This window comes from Miscanthus floridulus, chromosome 4, assembly GCF_019320115.1.
Source record: "Miscanthus floridulus cultivar M001 chromosome 4, ASM1932011v1, whole genome shotgun sequence".
NCBI classification, from domain to species: domain Eukaryota; kingdom Viridiplantae; phylum Streptophyta; class Magnoliopsida; order Poales; family Poaceae; genus Miscanthus; species Miscanthus floridulus.
In genome coordinates, this window is record NC_089583.1 from 88632679 (window position 1) to 88653388 (window position 20710).

At 47.0% G+C, this 20710-nt stretch overlaps 1 protein-coding gene across 2 annotated transcripts in view; it reads left to right on the top strand.

The window, feature by feature from the left end:
* Positions 1-20710, top strand: part of LOC136549944 (uncharacterized) — a 51018-nt gene that overhangs the window by 17616 nt on the left and 12692 nt on the right. The window contains exons 1-3 of one of the 2 annotated variants that reach the window (XM_066541377.1): positions 1755-1884; positions 1954-2152; positions 2227-2373. The exons of the other annotated variant lie outside the window; for it this stretch is intronic. Of the exons in view, the coding sequence (XP_066397474.1) occupies positions 1807-1884; positions 1954-2152; positions 2227-2373 (424 nt within the window). The 5' untranslated portion in view covers positions 1755-1806. Of the gene's footprint in view, positions 1-1754; positions 1885-1953; positions 2153-2226; positions 2374-20710 lie in introns of those variants that run through there. 2 annotated transcript variants of the gene reach the window in all.

Below are 20710 nucleotides of genomic sequence, written 5' to 3' on the forward strand. Positions count from 1 at the left end.
GATTGTGGTGTTTGAGGATTTCTTCAAATGGGGTTTCGGGGTTCTAGTGCACCCTTTCCTTTAGGGTCTCTGCTTGTACTACGAGATTGGGATTTGCAATCTGCATCCCAACTCGATTCTTCTTGTCTCCACCTTCATCCATCTCTGTGAGGCTTATGGTGGCTTCCAGCCCCATTTCGACCTCTTTCGCCACCTATTCTATCTGTGAAAGAAAGGGAGCGGCGGCTCGAAGATAGCTGGAGGTGTCTACCTCAATCTTCGTGATGGCATGAAGACCCAGTACCTGCACTGCCCCTGGAACACCTCGCTGGATGAATGGTATAAGAAGTGGTTCTACATCCGTGAAGAGCCAAACACAATCACCCTCTGTGATGTGGGGTTGATTCCGGAGAGGAAGAACAGCTGGTTGGAGAAGCCCGAGAACTTAGAGCAGATCGCAGAGCTGCTCAGGATGATCCCGTGGAGAAAACTGGATGGTCCAAGCGTGGTCGGGAACTTTGTCAGCCGAAGGATCCAACCCTGCCAGAAGAGGGTACATCCTGGCTTCGAGTACCAGGGAAGCGTAGACCCAACAAGGACCAGGAAAGAGGCACTCGACAAGATAGAAGTCAAGGCTAGGATTGGGGAGCTATCCAACCTGGCTGATCCCAATTACGTCAGGTTGAACGACATCGAGCACACCTTCAAGCGGGCCCGACCTCCCCCAAAGGTAAATGATGCTTCCTTTTAACTGTAGAATCATGTTGTAACAAGAAATTGACTGTTGTCTCCGTTATGTGTCTTAGAGTAATGGTCGTGACCGGGCAGCAGTGTTCGTGTCTCCGCCCCCCAGTGTGGATTGGCCACAAGTTGCCGGCCCAGCTGCCCCGACCAGCGCCAGGACCGACGACGTCCACTGGGTGGCACTCAAGGCTATGGAGGATGCATCGACCAGAGCCGCTGGCAAGCGTCCGGCTGCCAACAAACGACGCCAAGCCATCTTCCCCCTTTCGGACAACGAAGCAGAGGATGCGGACATCTTTTGGCTCGTCCCTCGAAAGAGGAGGAGACAAATGGGGTCGATGGAGCAGGGTACCTCCTCTGTGCCAGTAGTGATCGCATCACCGACCACTGCAACACAGAGGACAAGCAAAGGAAATGCCGAGCATCAAGCCCCGACGCCTGTACCGGTGGTGGAAAGAGTTCCGGTGGAACCTGCCGAGCACGCGGAGCAGGGGCGGTCGAGGAGACACTCCTTCGCCACATCATTCCGTGCTTCAAAGCTGTAAGTATCTATAACTTTGATGTAAGCTTGTAATTTGTATTGAATACTATTATCTTCTGAACTTGTCTCTGATAAATTATGTCGACGTCCACCGAGAACCTCGACCAGCTAGCCGGGTGCGGCACAACTTCGCCAGCAATGGCAGAAAAAACTGCCCGGTAGCCAGCCATGGAGGAGCCTATAGAAGGAACTCCATTGGGACCTCAGAAGGCGGACGACCAGAAATTAGTCCCTGAGCGGCTGGTCGAGAAGATAGCCAAGCAGAATACCAGTGCTCCGAGCACGAAACCTGCTGAGGCGGATACCTTGGCGCCAAGGGAGCCGCATCAAACCGAGGAGCAGCAGCCGGAAGTGGCACAGAGCACTCTTGCAGATGCAATGGCTCGTGGAAAAGCCTTGGTGGTCGTGGAGACTACAGACTCTAGACCAGCGTCGCCCCCCAAATAGGAGGCTAAAGAGGACAAAGTAGAAGAGGTCCTGGCCATCCCCAAGATAAACGACAACATGTATATGTGTTGCACCGGTGGAACGACAAATGGGTTATGCACGAAGAAATCCCAGAGGTCGAAGAGACCCTAAGAGTCGAACGGGCGGCAAAGCGTCTGGTGACAGAAGTCCAGGTATGTTTAGCTTGACCACTTGACCCTGTTATGTAGTTGATCTGTCTGACTTAGCTTATTTATGTGCAGGACTTGATGAAGACCGCGAGGTACCGAAAGAGGTGCTTCGATCAGATTGAGGGAATCACGGCGAATAATAAAGAACCAGTGGCTGAGGTGGAACACTTGCGTCGCCAACTTGAAGCTGCCGACCAGAAGACGGCAGAGCTAGAGGCACAGAACCAAAACCTGGTCGGCCAGCTTAATAACAAAGAGCGGGAAAGAATAAGTAAGTTGTCACTTTATCACAGCAAGTGTGTAACACGTATTGTTGTGTTGTTGGTAGTGACAGCTGTAATGCAGGCTTAGAAGCTGAAGTAACCTACCTCCAAGAGGGGAATAGCCGCGTGACCGCAGAGTGTGGTCGTCTGAAGGAAGATAACGAGAAACTGGCACGTGGCCAGTCTCAACTCCAGGACCACACCACCAAAATGAAGGAGGAACTAAAAAGTAAGCATTCCAGACCACCTTTCTCATTCTTTTGCCCGCCTTGTCTTGTCATGCAATAACATTTTGATGTCTCATACGGTGTTCAGTTTTAAAAGTCAATGCCAAGAGGCATTTGGAGGCCGTGATCAAAGAGCGTGACGCCTAGAAAGCACGATGCCTCGTGGCCACCGAGGAGCGGGACACGTGGAAGAACCGGTGCCAAGAAGTGGCAACTGGCATTGTCCCCGTCCTCGACCTTATTGACCTGGCGCTCACAGAGGAAGAGCCAAAGACGCCCCAGCTCGGACTGGTCAAGAGATGCAGACAAGCGTGGGGATGGTTCCAAAAGTTCGTGAAGGAGGCGGGTGAGTACACGGGTGCCCATGTACTAAGCATGGTATGTGCTCACTACCCCCTGATCGATCTCAAGCGCCTAGAGGCTGGGTACCCAAAGGAGGTAGACCCAGACAAGGTGGAGGAGCTTTGGACGGCCTAGCTGGACTTGTCGTCAAAGATAATTGGCGACTTTAACCTGTGTGGAGGTGGGACAGCACCTGTATAGGGTACGCCATCAACAAGTCAGTTGGAAATGCCATCAGCTGCAAGCCAACCAACGAAGCCTACGGTCTCGACCAGCTAGGCACTGGTGGGGCCATCCCCTTCAGCTCGACTAGCACAAGAGTCCTCGAGACTCGAGTAGGATGTCGGAATCGGCGAGCAGTAAGTGCCACGCGCCCCGACCAGCCAATGTAAAAGGCTTAGAGCTGTAGAAGGAGGACATAGTTGTGTTATTGTAAACTTGAGCCTCTTCAGGCAAGCTTGTAATAATGTGACTGTATATCATTATAAGCTTGTTTGCTTTGTATGAAGCGTATTTAAGCTTGAAACTTTATGTTGGTGTAACTAAGTGAGAACATGTTAACGTTCTGTTTAGTTGTACCGTTTTGCTCGACACATCATCCTGAAAAGTTTGTGCGGCCCTAACTTGGCATGTGGTCGGAGTGTGAGGTACAGTGACCTGTGCACACATAGATGCGGACAAGTCAAGCCAAGGGGGACCTATCGATCACCCATAACATAGAGAGCGGATCCCATGCACGCGTTGGGAGGAACCGGAGACAGGGCCTGCTCCGAAAACCATAGAAGGAGTGGTGGTCGGCTTTTACTGGCTAAGTTAGAAAAACCATAAAATTCGAAGTGACACATTAGAGTGGTCGGGTTAATCATACTTTATTGAAGTAAATCGAAAGTACAAGAGGAGTACATATCTCAGTAGTTAAGCGTAGAAACGTCTAAGCTTGTCGATGTGCCATGAGTTTGGTACGTCCGTACCGTCCAGGTGGGCTAACCTATAAGACGTTGGTCGTGTGATTTCTTTGATCATGAAGGGTCCCTCCCATGGGGTTGCGAGTTTATGGACGCCAGCCTGGTTCGTCTTCCACTTCAGGACTAGGTCCCTGACCACGAAAAAACACTCTTTAACGTTCTTGTTGTAATACCTGCGCAAAACAGCAAGGTACTTGGCCGTTCATACACAAGAGTCAAGCCTTTTCTCTTCTGCGCTGTTCACTTCTAGCTCCCGTACTTCATTGACCTTGCCTTCGTCGAAGTTCTCTACCCGTGCTGATCTGAAAGCTATATCTAGTGGGAGGACTGCCTCAGCGCCGTAAACCATAAAGTATGGTGAGACGTCGGTGTTTCGACTGGGCTGAGTTCTGAGGCCCTAGACCACAGCTGGTAACTCTTTGAGCCATCTTCCGGGAGCTTTGTCGTTTTCTCTATACATCCTCTTCTTCAATGCGTCCAAGATCATGCCATTTGCCCGCTCGACTTGTCCATTAGCTCTAGGGTGCGCCACCGAGACATATTTTACTACTATGCTCCTTTCATCGTAGAAATCCCAAAAAGCGTTCCCGGTGAACTGAGTACCCAGATCGGTGATGATGCTGTTGGGTACGCCAATGCAGTGGATGACCTGGTCAAGGAACGTGACAGCCTTCTCTGAGGATGCCTGTACCAGAGGCATGTATTCTATCCACTTAGAAAATTTGTCAATCAACACGAAGACGCATGTAAATTTCCTAGGAGCCGGTTTGAAAGGCCCGATCATATCCAGTCCCCAGCATGCGAAGGGCCAAGAGGCTGAAATCGTCTGTATCTCATGTGCTGGTATGTGGATTCTCTTGGTGAAGAACTGACAACCCTCACAATGGCGGACTAGCTTCTCTGCGTCGGCTACTACTGACGGCCAATGGAACCCTGCTTGGAAAGCCTTACCGACCAGTGTTCTTGAGGCCGCGTGGTTGCCGCAGGAGCCAGAGTGGATTTGGTCTAGGAGATGTTTGCCTTCCTCCTGGGTTATACACTTCATCAAGATTTCCTCCTTTGCGTTTTTGCGCCATAACTTACCATCGACAATCAGATACTGCTTACTGCGATGCATCAGGCGCTCATTTTCTATCCGATCAGTATAACCACTGCCATCTGTTAAGTACTTGATGAAAGGTGTTCTCCAGTCTGGCTCATGAGTGGTCGGAGGCGGCTCGGTTGTGCTCGACGCTAGAACCGCAGCCACCAATTGCTGGTCTAGAGCTTTGTCGACCGTGGAATCTTCCTCTTCGATGGAAGGCGTGAGCAGGTCTTGGACGAATACGCCATGTGGGATTTTGGCTCAGGATGATCCTAACTTTGATAGCGCATCCGCTGCTTGGTTCTTGTCCCGGACCACGTGTATGTACTCGATGCCATAGAACCTGCCTTCCAGCTTTCTTATCGATTTGTAGTATGCGTCCATCTTTTCGCTGGTCGTGTCCTAGTCCTTGTTGAGTTGGTTGATGACCAGAGCCGAGTCTCCGTAGACATAGAGACGTTTAACACCAAGCTCAACCGCAATGCGTAAACCATGCAGGCATGCTTCATATTTGGCGGCGTTATTAGATGCCGAGAAATAAATCCTGAGGATGTACCGGAGCTGCTCCTTGGATGGTGACACGAAAAGAACTCCTGCTCCCGCACCATCAATGTTGAGAGAGCCATCAAAGTACATTGTCCAATATTCGTCGGATCCCGGAGAAGCAGGCGTGCTTAAGTCTGTCCACTCGACGATGAAATCGATGAGTGCCTAAGACTTGATTGTAGTACGGCTTGCAAATTCCAAGGAGAAGGGGCATAGCTCCATTGCCCATTTGACGATGCGCCCATTCGCATCCTTATTGCGAATGATGTCCCCCAAAGGGTACTCAGTCATGACCACCACACGATATCTGTCGAAGTAATATCTCAACTTTCGGGATGTTATCAGTATGGCATAGAGCAATTTCTAAATCTGTGGGTACCTGGTCTTGGATTCGTTGAGTACCTCACTGATGAAATAAATTGGCCGCTGTACCTTATAGGCATGGCCCGGCTCATCGCGCTCGACCACCATGGTAGTGGAGACCACCCGATTGGTTGCCGCAATGTAAAGTAGGAGAGTTTCATCTTCTCTAGGAGCCGTGAGGATCGGAGGTGATGTAAGGTATTGTTTTAGCTGCATGAAGGCAGCGTCTGCTTCCTCCGACCACTCAAACTTCTCGGATGCTTTGAGCAATTTGAAAAACGGTAGCCCTTTTTCTCCTAATCTTGATATGAAATGGCTGAGAGCAGCCATGCATCCGGTAAGCTTCTGGACATCCTTCACCTTTTTGGGGGGCTTCATGTCTAAGACAGCTTTGACTTTCTCTAGATTAGGGCCTATGCCATCATAACTGATGACGTTGCCTAGCAATATACCAGAAGGAACACCAAAGATGCACTTCTTTGGGTTTAACTTCCATTGGAATGTATTGAGGGCTGCAAAGGTGCGCTTTAGGTTGTCAACAAGGGTATGTGCTTCCTTGGTTTTGACAACTACATCATCCACATAGGCCTCTACAAGGTTGTCTTTTATCTCGTCTGTGAGGCAGGCCTGAATGGCGCGTTGGTATGTAGCCCCAGCGTTCTTGAGCCCAAACGACATAGTCGTGTAGCAGTAGGCGCTGAAAGGCATGATAAAAGACATCTTGATCTGATCGTCCTTTTTGAGAGCGATCTGGTGATAACCAGAGTAGCAATCGAGAAAGGAAAGGAGCTCGCAACCGGTGGTTGAATCTACGACCTCGTCTATGTGAGGTAAGCCAAAGGGGTCCTTAGGGCAGTGTTTGTTGAGATCAGTGTAATCAACGCACATTCTCCATTCATTATTCTTTTTGCGTACAAGAATCGGGTTGGCTAACCACTCTGGATGATACACTTCTTTGATAAATCCGGCTACTAAAAGCCGTGTCACTTCTACCCTAATCACCTCCTTTTTGTCGCGAGCGAACCATCGTAGCTTCTGCTTGATAGGTTTGGCCTTGCTGTTGACATTCAAGGAGTGCTCGATCAAGTTCCAAGGTACACCGAGCATGTCGGCAGGTTTCCATGCGAACACGTCCACGTTGCTCCTCAAGAACCCGACGAGCACGTCTTCCTATTTGGGATCCAGGTTGGCCCCGATAAGGGCCATTTTGCTGGAGTCGCCGTCGACCAGCTGGATCACCTTGTGCTCCTTTGACCTGATGTTCTTGCGTGGAGCCTCGAGCTCTAGGATCTCTAGGTGGTCGGCTGAGGTCTTCTTAGCATCGAGCATGGTCTCGGCCATGCGAATAGAGAGGTCGTGGGCCTCTGCTATTTTGAAACTGTCGTCCTCATAGGTATAAGCTGCGTATACGTTGCCCCTGAGGGTTAGGACTCCTTTCTCAGTAGGCATCTTGAGCATCAGATACCTGTAATGAGGTATGGCCATAAACTTGGTGAGCGACGGTAGACAAAGAATAGCATGGTAGATGCCGTCGAAGTCAGCGACCACAAAGTTGACGTAGTCGGTGTGGAAGTGGTCTGGAGTCCCAAATTGCATAGGTAACGTGATCTGCCCGAGAGGTGTAGAGCTCTATCCGGGGAGAACGCCTCAGAACTGTGCCTTGTACGGCTTCAGGTCCGCCTGGGCTATTTTTAGGGCGGGCAGGCTGTTTTTGAATAGTATATCAATGGAGCTGCCGTCGTCGATCAGTACTCTGTCGAACTGAACCTTGTTGATACAAGGGTCGAGGACCAGGGGAAAACGCCCTGGCTCAGGTACGGTGGCCCATTGGTCCTTCCTGCTGAAGTAGATTTCGCGGTGAGACCACGGAGGGAGCCGCGAATCAGTGAGAAGGTTGTCGGTTTTTGCCACGTTCAAGCAAGCGCGGGCGAGCAGCTTGCGTTCTCATTTGGTCTCAATGGACACCTTGCTGCCGATGATGGTGTGCACGCGATCGGTTGGCTTGATGTATTTATGACGAGGGTCTACATCGTCATCGTCGTTATCTTCGTTGCGCTGTCCCCCTACGTCGCTAGGCTTGTCGAATGTATCCGGAGCCTATTGACGCGTGTAGATAGTCTTGAGGACGCGACAATTCTCCATGGTATGGTTCGACTTAGGATGGAGCTGGCAGGGCCCCTTCAATGCTTTGGCATAGTCGTCTTCGTAGTTACGATGTCCGCCGCCCTTTTTCATGGTATTGACCTCGCCGTCGTCTTCCCAAGCACGCTTGCTCCTGTAATCGTCACGGTGGTTGCGCCGCTGATTACGCTGGTCGCGGTGGTCGCGGGAGTCATTGCGCTGGTTGCGGCGGTCAAAATTGTCGTTCCGACCACGATTGCCGCGGTAATCATCGCGGTGTGGAGGGTGGTCAGAGCGTGGAACCCTTGCTGCTACTTCAACGATTATCTTTTTAGCGTCGTCGGCGTCCGCATATTTCTTAGCGGTGGCCAAGAGCGCTGTGACTGATTCAGGTCTCTTCCAGAGGAGCTTGTCTCTTAGGGCGTCATGGAAGCGGAGGCCAGTGATGAAAGCCTCGAATGCCTCGTTGTCGGAGATTGATGGGACCTTGATGCGCATCTCCGAGAAACGCCAAATGTACTCACGCAGTGGTTCATCTTTCCGATCTCGGATCCGTTGTAGATCGTACTTATTGCCAGGTTGTTCGCAAGTAGCGATGAAATTGTCGATGAAGGCTTGCCTAAGCTCCTGCCAAGAAGCAAAGTAGTTCGCCAACAAGCTGACCAGCCATTGGTGACCTGTATGACCAACAGTGACTGGGAAGTAGTTAGACATGACATGCTCGTCAGCCATGGCTGATCTGCATGCAGTTTCATAGAGCATGACCCATAATTTGGGGGTTTTCCTTGCTGTCGTACTTCTGAAGTTTCTCGAGCTTGAAATTCTTGGGCCATATGACTTGGCGAAGGTGTGGGGTAAACTATTTCAGACCCGGCGGACTGTGGGTGGTGTCATACTCCATACAGCGATGGCTTTCGTAGGATGCTTGATCATCGGCTCTCTGGTTAATGCGAGCGCGCAGATCGCGTCCACTGAGGTAATGGCAGAGATCATTATTTCCATCGCGACGATCTCGATTGCCATCTGGATTAGCCCTACGACCGTGGTTATCGTGGCGATTGTCGCGGTTGTCTTGGCGGTCATTGTCCTGACGGCGGTTGTCATTCTGGCCACCATCATGGCCATCGTTGTTGCGCGAGCCACGTTGGTTGAGTGGCTATGAACGACTTGGGTGCTGGCGGCTGTGGCTTGACTCGACTAATACGGATGGAGCCCAAGCTTGGTTTGCAATCTCCGTGGTCTGGGCCATAGCAGCCGTCAGATAGGCTTGTATTTCATCGCGAACTGCTTAGGTTTCTGAGGTGTTTGGTAGCCATTGCATTGTTGCCATGGCGACGGCTACGTTGGCACTTGGAGTCCTGAAGACTTGTTTGTCTCCCACCCTGTCGAAAGCATCGTTGAGGTCACGTGGCTGGACCCTTGTGCGCCGCGCCTCCTGGTCTGCTTCGGCTTTGATTTGCCGATGATTAAACCGGTCAATGTTGCGTGCTTCACGTGCAGTCCTTTCTTATTCTGTTTCGCCAACTGCTGGTGGTTCATTGTTATTGACAACGTTGATCAAACCCCCTTGCCTTGGTGGGAAAGACAGGAATTGCGGGAACCCTGGGGCATGATCTGGGATATCCAGATCGTATTCGACGCCTTCATCTCCATGATGCTAGAGCTTGGTGTGGACAGAGGCATCAGATGCGGTGCCAGACAAGGAGCTAGAGTCACCCTCTTGGACCGTGTGGATGGATCCTTCACGATAATCTTTAATCCGGATCATGTTGATGAAGTTGCGTGGCTTCGGCCGAGGTCAGCGCGTAAAACACGGATCTGAGCAGCGTTGTAAGTTGTACGCATAGCTGGAGGCAGCATTTCATATGTCGTAGGGCTGGACCTGGTGGTTCTCCATTGAGGCTTCGTACTCGGAGAGTCGGAGACCCATTGCGAAGGTCGGCTGGCGATGAGCGGAGCGCCCCTCAGGAGTAGATATGACCACGAGATCTATTCCAAGTCATGTAGGACGACTGGTCCGAGCTGGTCAGGTAGATCTATTGTGGGGAGCGGTTACCTGCTCGTTAGGTTGACTTTGAATCGTACTTACTAGAGCTAGGGTTTCAGCGAGTTTGGCGCTAACCCGATCGATGGAGTTGAGCAGGTCGATGTTGTCGATCTGCTTCCCTTTGTAGCGGGGAAGCAGACGACGAGTCATCGGCGTGGCTGAAGATGATGCAGGCGTGGTCGGAGCTAGATGTACCATGGTCGGAGCTAGATCCATCGTGGTCGGAGCCGTACCCATTGTGGTCGGAGCCATAGCCGATGTAGGTGGAGCAGTGGTCGGCGCAGATTGAATCCACGCCTCCTCCGTGGTCATGGCGATGAAGTCGTTGGAGCTAGTGGTCTAGGTGATCTGGCCAACGGTGAACGTGAGGCCATTCGGCGTAGCCATGGAGGCGAAGACGATGACCATCTTGTTTGCTTGGAGAGTAGTACGCACACCCCTACCTGGCACGCCACTGTCGACGAAATATGGTCGGTAGTCTACCTAGGGGTATGCCCAAGGTAGTAGATTATCGGCAGACAGATACGCAAGCCCCAAACAAGATGGTGACGCAAGATAGACATAAGGTTTTATCTAGGTTCGGCCGCCAAGAAGGCGTAATACCTACGTCCTACGTCTGATTTGTATTGCTGTATGTCAATGAGAGATGTTTTTTAGAGGGATCCCCTGCCCACCTTATATGGTCCGAGGGGCAGGATTACAGATCTAGAAATCAATCCTAGTTAGTTACAATTGCCATATGTAGCCAGATAAGGATTCCTATTCTAACTGACCAGGATCCTACTTGATCGCCAAATCCGCCTTGACTCCTTGTGCGGGACTCCGATCAGGTTGGCTGGGCCGCACATCGTCTTTTGGGTGGACCGGACCCATTGATCCAGGCCGGCCCAAGCTTAGCTGTAAGGGTATAGGGGTTAATACCCCCATAGCGCACACAACACTGTTGATGCCTAGAGGCACATGAGGGGAGCCTTACCGTGTTTGTCTGGTATGGGAGTTGATGGTGCCCATAACACTGTAGGAAAAATGTCGACGCCCGCAACAGTGCTTGGATCCTGACATGCCACGAAGGTTGTAGGGTACTGTCCTGTAGGTGTACAGGGTACGGTCCTTGGTATTGCGGTTGAGTTGAGTACCCTGCCTTACTTATTCCATTCGTTTCCTAGTCCTCACCGAGCGGGCGTCCCTGGTCGGTTGGTCCTAGTTGGCTCTGATTGCGCTAGTCGGAGAAGAACTATAAGCAGGGGTTCGGTGCATTCCCGGTCGGAGATGCGGTGTCAGAGTCAGAGGTGGTGTTTGGCCAGGCCTTCCGGTCAGAGGGGACGTCCAGAGGTGGGCCAGAGTTAGAAGCGAGCGCTCCGATCAGAGAGGCGGGCCGGAGTCAGAAGCGATGCCATTCCTCCTCAGCCAGGCCTTTTGGTCGGAGATTGGATTGCCCCTCTGGCCTGTCGTTTAGGTATTTGAGCTAGCCCAGGAGTTGCGCATCGTTCGCAACGTTGTCTACTAGGCCAAGCCTTTGTTGGAAAGTCGGTCCATAAGGGACCCTAGGTTTATGAACCCGACAAGAACCTTTTCTAAGTATGCCTTTTGTGATGATCCTAAAAACTCATTTCTTCTATCTCGGTGAATCTCTATTCGTAGAATGAACGAAGCTTCTCCGAGATCCTTCATATCAAAATTTGAGGACAAAAACTTCTTCGTTTCTAGTAGTAGATTAACATCACTACTAGCGAGTAAGATGTCATCCACATACAAGATTAGGAAAATGTATTTCCCATTCTTGAACTTTGCATAAACATAATTGTCCTGTATATTTTCTTGAAACCCAAACTTCCTTATTGTACTATCAAACTTTAAATACCATTGTCTTGATGCTTGTTTTAATCCATAAATGGATCTTTTCAGGCGGTATCCCATACGTTCTTTTCCTTCCACAACAAAACCTTTTGGTTGTGCCATGTAAACATTTTCCTCCAAATCTCCGTTTAGGAATGCCGTCTTTACATCCATCTGATGTAATTCTAAATCATAATGTGCTACAAGCGCCATTATAATTCTAAAAGAATCTTTACATGAGATTGGAGAAAATATCTCATTGTAATCTATGCATTCTCTTTGCATGAAGCCTTTCACCACAAGTCGCACTTTAAATCTTTCTACATTCCCTTTGGAGTCATATTTAGTTTTGTAGACCCATTTACAACCTACTATCTTAGCTCCTTTAGGAATTGTTTCTAAGTCCCAAACACCATTGGTATTCATTGATCTCATTTCATCTTGCATGGCTTCAAGCCACTTTGATGAGTGAGCGCTTCTCATGGCTTCTTCAAATGAGGTGAGATCACCCTCCATTTAAGATTCTTCACATTCATAGACTTCGTAGTCATCAAGAATGGCTGGTTTCCTGACTCTTTGAGACCTTCTAGGGGCCTCATTAGTTGACATTTATTCTATATGAGGCTGTTGTTGCTCTTTCTCATGTGTGACAACGGGTTCTACAGGATCCTAAAGGACAGGTTCCTCATGTTTATTCATTATCGCCACGCGAGAACTAACAATAGGTGTTGTTACTACAGTGTCTTGTACTGTTGGTGCAGCAATAATAGGTAGTGTGAAAAATGGCTCCTGAACTGTCGGAGTAGGCACATGTACCCGCTTCTCCTCTAGGTTAATTTCTTGCACTATAATGCTCCCCCTGACCATATCATCCTCCAAGAACACAGCGTGTCTCATTTCTACAAACTTCATCTATCTATCAGGACAATAGAAGCGATAACCTTTTAACTTTTTGGATAGCCAATGAAATGGCAACTGACTATCTTGGAGTCTAGCTTCCCTATGTTTGGGTTAAAGACTATAGCCTCAACTAGATAGCCCCACACACGTAAATAGTTCAGTGAGGGTTCCTTTTCTATCCATAACTCATATGGTGTTTTAGGCACCAACTTGCTTGGCATTCGATTAAGAATATGAATGGCGAGTTTTAACACCTCCATCCATAAACCTATCGATAGAGTAGAGTAACTTATCATACTTCTCACCATATTCATTAAGGTACGGTTGCATCTTTTAGCTACTCCATTCTGCTGAGGCTTGCCCGGTGTAGAGTACTGGGCAACTATGTCATTTTCCTGTAAGAATCTTGCAAAAGGTCCAGAAACTTGGCCATATGGGGTGTGTCAATCATAGTACTCCCCCATGGTCAGATCTTAATATCTTAATCTTTAAATTATGCTGATTTTCTACTTCAACCTTAAATATCTTAAATTTATCCAATGCTTTTGATATTTCCTTAATTGGATAAATATAGCCATAACGAGAATAATCATCTATGAATGTTATAAATGAATCATAACCATCCACACTTTTCATAGGAAAAGGACCATAGATGTCTATGTGAATTATTTCTAAAATTCTTGCACTTCGTTTGGCATCTTTCTTTATTTTCTTAACATACTTTCCTTTTATGCAATCTATGCATTGTTCTAAATCTAAAAATTCTAATAGCAAAAGAATTGATTTCTTAATCAATCGCTCTATTCTCCCTCTCGAAATGTGGACTAAACGACAGTGCCATAATTTCAATGATACATCATGAACTCTCTTCCGCTTATTTCTTGCATTCATAGACGAGGAGACATTCTCATTCTCAGTGCTCACAACATTCACATTCTTACAAAGTGATAACAAATAAAGCTTGTCTTGTCGGAAGGCAAGACCAACACACTTATTATTAAACACAATCTAATATTTTTCATTACCAAAATGGCAATCATATCCATCATCGTCTAGACATGAAACACTTATCAAATTTCTACGCAAAGAGGGTACATAAAAGGACATCTAAAAGCTAAAGTACAAAACCATCATCTAATTCTAGAGAGAGATCTCCAATGGCTTCAGCTTCAGCTTTAACTCCATTTGCTACTTTAATTCTTCTTTCTCCTCTTTGCAGGGCCCTCCTCATATGGAATCCCTATAATGGATTTATAACATGAATAGTTGCACCTGAGTCAATCCACCAAGTAGATTTTGATTAACTTAAATACAAGAACTCATCTATGAATGTAATCATGTCCTCACCTCTCTTCAAAAGGCTCTTAAGGAAATCTGGACAGTCCTTCTGGTAATGTCCATACTTCTAGCACCATTTGCATTGATCCTTGTCAACTTGGATATTGTTGTTCTTCTGATGGTGATCATTCTGAGGGGCTTTTCCTTGAGGTTTCGCATTCTTGTTAAAGTTCTTCTTTTTATAGTCCTTCACATGGTTAGCAGAGTCATCATGTGAGCTTTTAAGTCTCGCATCTTCTTGCACACACATGCCAATGAGCTTCTCAATGTCCCATTTATCGGGCTACATGTTGTAATTAACAACAAAAGTTTCATACTCTTTAGGTAAAGAAGCAAAAACCAAATGAATCAGGAACTCTTCTTTGAGCTCCAAATCCATTGGCTTGAGCTTGGATGTCATGTTTCTCATCTTCAATATGTGCTCTCTTATTCCTCCACCAAAATATTTCTCATTGAATAACTTCTTGATCAGGGTGCTTGCATAAGCCTTTGAAGAGCTAGTAAACTGACTCTTCACTTTCTTGAGATACTCGGTGACGGTGTCACAATCTGGGATTGATCCCCTTATTGCATCTAAATAGTGGACTTAGCCACCATCAAGCACTTGTGGCTCGAAATGTCCCACTTCTTACAATCAAGATCGTATTTCATTCTCACTTCTGTATGATCTCGCTGCCGAGCAGTAAAATTAGCATCATTTTCATTCTCTGCCCTCACCGGGTCCACTGGCTCAAGAGGACACGGAGAGGTAAGTGCTAGGTCATTCTCGGACAGCGCAAGTGCCAACACATACTTCTCTCGCCATACGCGATAGTTGCCCCCTTCAAGAGGCAGAATGTGCGAGATGAATGCCATAGGGTTGAGTCCTGAAAACATCATCAGAGAAAGTGAGAAAACATTACATAATAATTACATCCGTAATTTAATGTTGGTCAAAATTAAAACATACAATATGCTTCTACATTAATTCTATATCACCGTTGGACAGAAATAGAACTAATGCATGGAAAAACTCATGAATAAAAAAATATAATATTGCTATTATCAAAGTTGGTCAGAAAAATAACAATATCATAATTTATAGAATACCATAACTACTCTTCAAAATTAAATCCTCCCGTTAGTTTGAATTTAATTAGAAGATAATAAACATCAACTTTGCAGCGGAGACAGGAAAAAAAACTTTTTCATAAGCATTATTGTGGTAGAACCGCCTAATCTAATGCCTCCCAGGGGTATTTGTCCTCCATTAGACACTAAGTACCCAAGAGAGGACACTAAACTATGCAGTTCCGTCGACCACACCCCATGGGAGAACCCAAAAATCCATATTTTTCAACAGGATCATAAATGGGAGAATAAAGCTTACAATATTTTAGCCATTTCTTACATCACTTTCTATGCAACATTAGAGTATAATATTAATTGTTTATAGCAGAATTTAATCATGTTATTAGAGTTTCAGTGGAAATAAAATCATTTAATGACAAGTTAAACATTAACATGATGATCTGTTATATACATCATAACAGGTTATAAGTTTTTCCATTGTAAAACATTTTGGATGGAAGTTTCAAATAAACTCTATGTCCACAACGTTAAGGAAATCCTCGTTGAACCCACCAGAAGGTTTCCACACACAAGTGTCAGCTCCACATATTCCTGTCACCTACAATAGGGTAGAACAAACCCTGAGTACTCAATTATACTTCGCAAGGCTTACTCGTTAGGAGGAAAGAAAAGACTCCAAGGATATGTAAGGCTATCTAGCTTGTGGGTTATTGCATCTGCAGGAAGCATTACTAAGCGTGTATCCTTATATTCAATTTTATTAGCAGTCACCATTAGTTCATTAACTAACCAGTCTATGTAAGCACATGTACTACTTTCAAGTAGGTGGTAAGCAATCAGAACCATTTTACCATCTTTTATATTCTAGTTCTTACTATGGCTAGATAATAGCCAAATCGTATCGTATCATACGATGATTCATGAACCAATGTATCCCAGCTGGGTATTCTGAAACACACACCTCGCTTATACCCTAGGCACAAGCAAGACTAACCCACCACTATCCTATCAAGGGGTCTAGGTTCCCATCCAAACTTGGACTCTAAGCCCCCACTCCTGAGTCCCGGACTCAGTGTAGTGCTTAGACCTCCACCATCTCCACCTCCAATCAGTTGGTCTAGAAGGAGCCGAAACCCAGGACAAGACAGCAACGAGCCTTCCTGCTCCCATAAGCAAGTATGTGCTTAGGATAATAAGTTTGTGACATGACTAGAATCCACAGCAATGGACGGTCCTCAATCGACACAGGCAGGACAAATGCAACCAGAGCCTCGCTCGGTTACCTAACCAAGTCCGAATCCAAATCCAAAGTATGGACCCACCCGGTCTCCAATTATTATCCACATATATTCCATGTGATAGTAACATGATAATAGTAACAATAATATATTTCCTATCTCTCATGAGTGACAGGCAATGACTCGACTTCTACCGGAGTCCTGTAGCATAGCATTCTACACGATCCTGTCATACTAGTAAGACTCATAGGATAAGGATATATATGCAAGTGGTTTTCATTTAACTCCTTAAAACTTAATGCATAAGCATAAAATAAAGTACAGAATAATAGGGGTTATGCACCGAGGCTTGCCTGGGTAAGATATAACCAAATATTAGCATTCCATCATGGCGACACGATCAATAAGGCACCATCTTTTATGTTACTCTGGTCGACTCTAGATCCATCATTGTTCCTATTATGACATTCGTGGATACACGCGGAAAACGTAATTAATCAACGGCAACCGCAACGCTTAAAATACGATTACACCACTAGGCTAACGGGCTAGCTCTGATGACTAACGTACTAGGCCACATATCCACATTGTCGAACAAGGCGCTAATTTCCCACAATGTTTTAGTTATAAAATCCCTAGGTGTTTCTTTATTTTCTTTTATTTACTATATGTATAAACTAAGGCTCATTAGTTACCTCAGCAAACTAATTATTCAGAAGCTACAAAAACTACAGTGAGCACCTAACAATAAGAGGAACTTACGGTGAAATTTCTAGGGTCAACACTATCACCAATTTATTACAACAATTCTTACAAATTCATATTTAACAATAGTGCGTATCTCAAATTAATTAACTAACTCCTAAAAATATCATGAAATTATGTGAACAAGATATACTAGCAGATAGATCATGATTTTAGGATTCTAACAAAATTAATTTCACAATTTTTGAATCTCTACACAAATTTATATTGAATTTACAAATTTACTCTAGAGACTAAATTGGAAAAGGCTTAGAAAACAAAAAGGGCTGGCGGCGATAATTCCAGCCCAACAACCCAACACGGCCCATGTGGGGCGACCGCGCGCATAACAGGCAGGCCCAGCCAACGGCCCATGGAGGAAGCCCGTGCGCGCCCAACACATTTGCAAAAGAGGGCTCATACTCTCATGATTTTAACTATGCCGTGCTACACTATTCCACCAGTCTCAACTTTTCACAAAACACCCTGGGAAACGCCGTCTTCACAGCGACCGGGTCCCCGTTGCACCCACGCGCGCCGGCGCGACTCCGGTCAGCACCGCATGGCCACGCTAGCCTATAGAGACCCCCATCTACACGCCTGTGAAGCCGACCAAGACATCCAGACCTACGCGTGGCAGTAGAAATCGGTAGCACGTCCAACTATGCACTAATTTCACCTACCCACATCGACAGAGAATCCGTGTGGCGGCGCAACTGGTCTGGTGGGCCTACATGCTAACGGAGGAGTAGCGGTGGCAGAGAAGCATCCGGAGCTTACCGCGGTCCACGCTATGGTGGCGGTTTAAGCCCGGGAGGGTTGAGGTGACCTGGCCACATGAGCCCAAGCACGTCGGCGACGCTCCACAATGGTCTCATCGCATCACCGCATTACCAATGAGGGTCCTAGCCAAGACAATGCAAGCACTAGCTAAAGATGGTCAAGGTGAGCCAAGAAACGCCCCCAATCGAACCCTTACCTCCGAGTTGGGGACTTATCCCTGAGCGGTGCTCTATTCCGGAGATAAGATGACCGGCGGGTTAGCCATTTGTCAAATTGACGGTAGGTAGGTACTTGACCGAGAATGGGGAAGGTTGGGTGTCTAGCTAGCTCCCTAAGCCATGCACGGGTGCAGGCAATCAGGCCAAGGAGCCACGTGCTAGCAGAGCCTACCGGTGGCGGCAAGGAGGTCTAGCCATGGTGGTTGCGTGAAAGAGTAGGTGAACAAACGCAAGAGGGTTAAGACGATGGCCTCGGCCACTAGCTGCCATCAACATGTGCACCCAGGCGATGTGACAGACAGGCTTGGCACGACGTGCATGACTTGAAGCAGCCAGACCCGAGTGGCGCGCCAATGTCGGCTAGCTGATCAAGGCAGGTAGGGAGGTGTCACATAGCCACTAGAGCCAAAACCGATGACCTAGACATGACGAACATAGGACGGCTCGATTGCTCAATGTGGTAGGAGGATTGAAGGGTGAGACGGGCGTCACGTCGGCCAAGTCCAAACTACTAGGGCAACGACATGCGCCGCGCGCGGCACCGTGGCCAGTCGCCTAAGCACAACATGCGCAAAGCAGCAAGCCAAATTTCAGTCGATGTGCGACATCACCCCTGTGCATGAACTAGGCAATGATAGTGGTCCGACCATGGCCTATGTGGCGATAGCGGCGCACGTGGGTGTGTGGTGATCGCACCCATGGGGCTGATCAAGCATAAAAATGATGAGCATGGATTTTAAAGCTAAGCGGAAACGGCTAATTACTTTGCCTAAAGTGCGACCGCTTAAACTCATCGATAGTTCTTGCTGCTTGGTTCCTAATGAGACCATGGTTATGATCAATGAACAGCTACGGAGGGAGGTCAACGAGCGCCACGTTAAGCTTATCACCAAAATGTCGGTTCACGCACAGAGAGCCAAAGACATGTCCTCAACGCGTTCTAGTGAAGTTCAGTCAATTTTTAGAGGGCAACGTGACACCCAGCTCAACCCCAACCTATGCTATGCCAGTGTTTACTGCAATCAGTGGTGCAAAAACACGAAGCTGTTGTTTAGATGCTTTTGCTAGAATTTGAATGGCGAAATCGCATTGTCTACTCTTTTAGACTTAGGAAAAACTAGGGTTCAGTTCGGGATAACAGTCATTAGCACTTTTGTCTTAACTTTTGAATGATCTAAACCCTAATAACTTTAACCATCAATTATTTCATGCAAAATCACATACTCCATACTAACCCATAGGAGCAAAATATTAAATCACTATCTAAGTATGTTTCACAAAATAATTTACCAAAGATAGCATTCTAAACATAAGTCATTAGGTTGCCAACTTAACCATGAAGAGTGGATTACATTTCAATTTGATTTCCCTCCCCATCAAATGAGACACTCAAGTTGGTTATCATCCCCTACGAGTTTAAAATTTTAAAACCCGATAATTTGTTTTTGTTAACTTCTTTTAGACCTTGATTCTAGGTTCTAAACGAGCTCATAACACCAGAGGTGTTACAATTATGTATTGATCTACTCTCTAAACAATATACACGTTGGTGCAAAAAGAATAGAGATTTAAACATCCAAATTTGACTTAAAACCATCAAATAAATGCTTCTGAAAATTCTAAAAGTAAAGCTCTTCTACTACTGTTCATAGGGCCCATTCAGGAATTAGGCCCGCGGCCCTCTCATGCCTCACGCGCTTGTGGCCCAGCAGCCCATGCACGCTGGTGCGCTCCCCCGTGCCTAGGCCACAACCTGAGCTTGGGCTAGGAATTCGTCTTCATGCCTGGGCTAAATCTAGCCCGGCTACTCTCAGCCATTGGATCCAATCAGTGAAAGGTCCTAATGGCTAGAGAGGGGGTGAATAGCCTAATAAAAATTTCTACAACAACACTTAACAAAATGGTTAGACAATTATGAGGCAAAGCAAGAGTTGCGCTAGCCTACTCAAAATGCAAGCCACCTACCATAATTCTAGTTTAGATAGTATCTATTCACACAATAGCTATGACACTACCCTATGTTAGTGTGCTCTCAAAGGCTAACTAAAGAGCCACACCAACCAAGCAAGCAAGCTCTCACAACTTAGCTACACTAAAGAGCTTGACAACTAGTTTGCGGTAATGTAAAGAGAGTGATCAAGAAAGTTATACCACCATGTAGATGAAGGAACCAATCAATCACAAGAGTGAATAACAATGAAGACCAATCACCTCGGAATCAAAGGATAAACACAATGATTTTTACCGAGGTTCACTTGCTTGCCGGCAAGCTACTCCTTGTTGTGGCGATTCACTCACTTGGAGGTTCACGCGCTAATTGGCATCACACGCCAAACCCTCAATACGGTGCCGCACAACCAACACAAGATGAGGATCACACAAGCCACGAGCAATCCACTAGAGTACCTTTTGGCACTCCACTGGGGAAAGGTTAAGAACCCCTCACAATCACCACGATCAGAGCCGGAGACAATCACCACCCTCCGCTCGATGATCCTTGCTGCTCCAAGCCATCTAGGTGGCGGCAACAACCAAGAGTAACAAGCGAATCCCACAGCGAAACACGAATACCAAGTGCCTCTAGATGCAAACACTCAAGCAATGCACTTGGATTCTCTCCCAATCTCACAAAGATGATGAATCAATGATGGAGATGAGTGGGAGGGCTTTGGCTAAGCTCACAAGGTTGCTATATCAATACAAATGGCCAAGAGAGTGAGCTTGAGCGGGCCATGGGGCTTAA